The sequence below is a fragment of the Pteropus alecto genome, unplaced genomic scaffold (assembly GCF_000325575.1).
Source record: "Pteropus alecto unplaced genomic scaffold, ASM32557v1 scaffold145, whole genome shotgun sequence".
In the NCBI taxonomy this organism is placed as follows: Eukaryota; Metazoa; Chordata; class Mammalia; order Chiroptera; family Pteropodidae; genus Pteropus; species Pteropus alecto.
In genome coordinates, this window is record NW_006436285.1 from 71,083 (window position 1) to 74,394 (window position 3,312).

Genomic DNA, 3,312 nt, shown 5'->3' on the forward strand with positions numbered 1-3,312 from the left:
TAGTGAGGGTCCTCCCAGTTACCGCATCCCAAGCATCAGACTTTTCTTAGTTCATTTTATTCTTGCTCTGTAAATTCTGTGACATTTGACTATCACCTATATATTCTACAGTTCACTCTCAAACCCTTCTGAGCTCCAGTCCCAGATGACATATAACTAGCAGGCCTTGCCTGGGTCTCCACTATGTACCTTAAACTTCATACACAACAAAGTAAGCCTGGCATTTTCCTTCCCAGACTTCCAAACTCTGTACCACTACCTTCATTCTATAACTCAGTCAACAACATAACTCCATACCCCAATCACTTAGGTTGGAAACCTCAGCCATCTGATTTCTCCTTCTCCTGTTAACTGCCACCCCTTCCCAGCCAGACAGTGGGCTAGTTTGTAAATTTTTTCCATGTAATAGCTTTCAGATCCCTAGTTCCTCTTCTTTTCATGTTCACCTTTCATTTGGTACTTTATTTACATATATCCCCTTACACAATCACCGGGATTTTCTTTCTGAAACATAAAACTCACTCTTCTGCTTAAAATCTTTCAAAAGGTGCTCCACTTAGTGACGCAGAAGCACCTAGCATTTTAGCTGCACTGGACAACACACTGTTCCCTTACACACCTCTCCTTTCTATATATCTGTTTTTGTTTATGTTTATCTCTCATTTTGGCCCCCTCCTTATCGGACTTACACCTCAAAGCTTAACTCAAGTGTCTTCCTTCCCCAAGGCTAACCCACCTTCTAATCAGAATTAATCAGAAGGATGTAATCCTTTCTCTGTGATTACTCCTCTGGACTAACATTTAACCCATTATGTTGTTAGTGGTACATGTGTCTCTTTCCTCTGAAAGGCTATGAGCTCTATGAGGACAGGAATGATCTTAATCAATCGTGTATTCCAGCACCCTGCACAAGTAACTGGAATGTAGCTGCAATCAATAAATGTTTGTAAATTGAATTGAATTGGAGGGAGATTACAACATTGTAATATAAATCATTTTGTAGCCTGTGATTGATCACTACTGCAAATACTAAAAATGAAAGAACATGTACCTTTATTATTCAATAGAATAGGCTTATGGTTAAATCAATAGCACTGTGTAACATATGATGATGTGTGTTAATGCATTTGTCCAGGTATTTGTAAATTTGATACTGACCATGATGTATATGGCTGTTGAAGAAAACCACATGTAATATGTGTGTGAGGTTTGAAACAGGCTCTGTTGCCTAGGGCTATCTTTGTACCTTGCCAAAGTGGACCATGGCATGATCAGCCTGATTATTTCAGCCATCCTCACACTATCAGTCAAGCAGCAAATGAGGTGTTTGGTTGACATGTGAAGTAATTGGTTCACAGTCCATTCATTTCATATGCATAGATAACTACCTAGCATGCAGAGTTAACTGGAAACTGAGGAATTAGAGCCAAAGTTAGAACAGGACTAGAGTTAAACTTAAACTGTCAGAAAGCAGGCTAATTAGATGAAGGTCATATTTTTAAAGGCAGTGTCTTTTTGTGCTCATCCTAAGACTTAGTCTCCCCTTTCCTCTAGAAATATTTTTAAAAGGAGGCTTATATGAATCTAAGATTCCTAACTATACAGTGTAAATAACAACACAGGGACCATTTTTTTGCAGCTATCAAAACTGACATTTGGTACTGCTCTTCCTCTGTCCTGTCAGCATTTACCTTAAGGGCATCCTGCTTCAATTATTAAGAGAATGGCATTCTGTGTTATATATATTGATAATCTGAACAGAGTGATCCCCTCAGTAATATTAGAGAGTAGCCTCAGAGCCCCCTTGCTGAAGTTGTCTTAAATCAGAATAAAATAAGGCTTTATCTGCACAGCTGGGCAGCAAACCTGGTACTCTTTCTCTTACTGTAACAGCCAATCCTGTCTAGTTTAGTGATTCCAATTATAGTGTCACAATAGATGGCCATAGGACTAAAAAGACTGTAGGACCATAGCTTAAGACTCAGAATGTTCTGTTACCTCCTTAAGGCAAGAACTCCCCTGGAGCGAGAAGTTTTTAACCTCCTCCATAAGAACAAGCAGCCAGTGACAGACCCTTTACTGACTCCCGTGGAAAAGGCCTCTCTCAATGCCATGAGCCTAGAAGAGGTAAGTATGATAGGCCCTTTGGTATACCCAGGCATGCTGTTTCTCTCAGCATTTGCCTTCAACCCTGGAGTCACTGTAAATGTCATTCTTTGTAGGCTAAGGTGCGCCGAGCAGAGCTTCAGAAGGCTCGGGCCCTGCAGTCCTACTATGAGGCCAAGGCTCGAAGAGAGAAGAAAATCAAAAGCAAAAAGTAAGAAAACCCCTGTGAACTGGGCTTGGGTTCCACAAAAGAAAGTGAGGTTGGCTAATCACAAGTCCCCAGGAAAGAATCTTTGACATGGCAATTGAGATCATATGGAAGAGGTCCCAAATAGTGGTGACTAGCCTTTTTTTTAACTCAGACCAACCTCATAGAGGTTTGCCTGCTTCAGTAGTGCCCTGTCCTCTGGATTTGGCTTTCTGTCTTGGTTTTGCTGAAAAGAGGACTGCTCAATTACTTTCTTTCCTTTCCAGGGCATGATGGAGAGATTCTGCAGAATGAGCTCTGAATTCTATAGCTATTGAGGCCAGCAAGGCTTCCTTCCTGCCTTTTAGCCTCTTTGGAACTCGTTATACTCTTCCCTTGTGCTATAGAAGCAGAAGGACTCTTTGCTCTGTAGAGGTCTGCCCCCGGAGGCTGCAGGGAATGGTTCTCTCCAGTCAGCTAGCTCTGCAACATCCATTTTAGCCACTGCACAGGGAATCCCCTTGGATAGTGGGGACACTATTGTATATGGCATCCGTGTTTCTGCTAAGTCTCTTCCTTTGTACCACTCTCATTGCGCTATAGGTATCACAAAGTTCTGAAGAAAGGAAAGGCCAAGAAAGCCCTAAAAGACTTTGAGAAGCTACGAAAGGTCAATCCTACTGCAGCTCTGGAAGAACTGGAAAAACTTGAAAAAGCCAGAATGATGGTGAGGCTGCCTCTTGCCCTACTCCTTGAACCAACTTTCCCCAGAAAGCAATAAGGATCTTACTCTGCCCTTTCTTTTCAGGAGCGAATGAGCCTTAAACACCAAAACAGTGGAAAATGGGCAAAGTCAAAGGCAATTATGGCCAAATATGACCTGGAGGTAAGAGACCATCAGGGTGAGAGAAGAGTTGGAAATGGCGGAATGAAAAAAACGGTTGCGTAAGAGCCATGAGGATTAATGGAAAACCAGGAATCTAAAAAGGCATCAGAAAATCTCTGAGGCAGGGAGAAAA

General features: G+C 41.8%; 1 protein-coding gene across 1 annotated transcript in view; it reads left to right on the forward strand.

The window, feature by feature from the left end:
- The window catches only part of UTP14A (UTP14A, small subunit processome component), an 18,501-nt gene that overhangs the window by 7,725 nt on the left and 7,464 nt on the right, over positions 1 to 3,312 (forward strand). Inside the window, 4 exon segments of the mRNA XM_006912494.3 lie at positions 2,008 to 2,127; positions 2,223 to 2,317; positions 2,897 to 3,020; positions 3,102 to 3,179. Coding sequence (XP_006912556.2) covers positions 2,008 to 2,127; positions 2,223 to 2,317; positions 2,897 to 3,020; positions 3,102 to 3,179 — 417 coding nt within the window.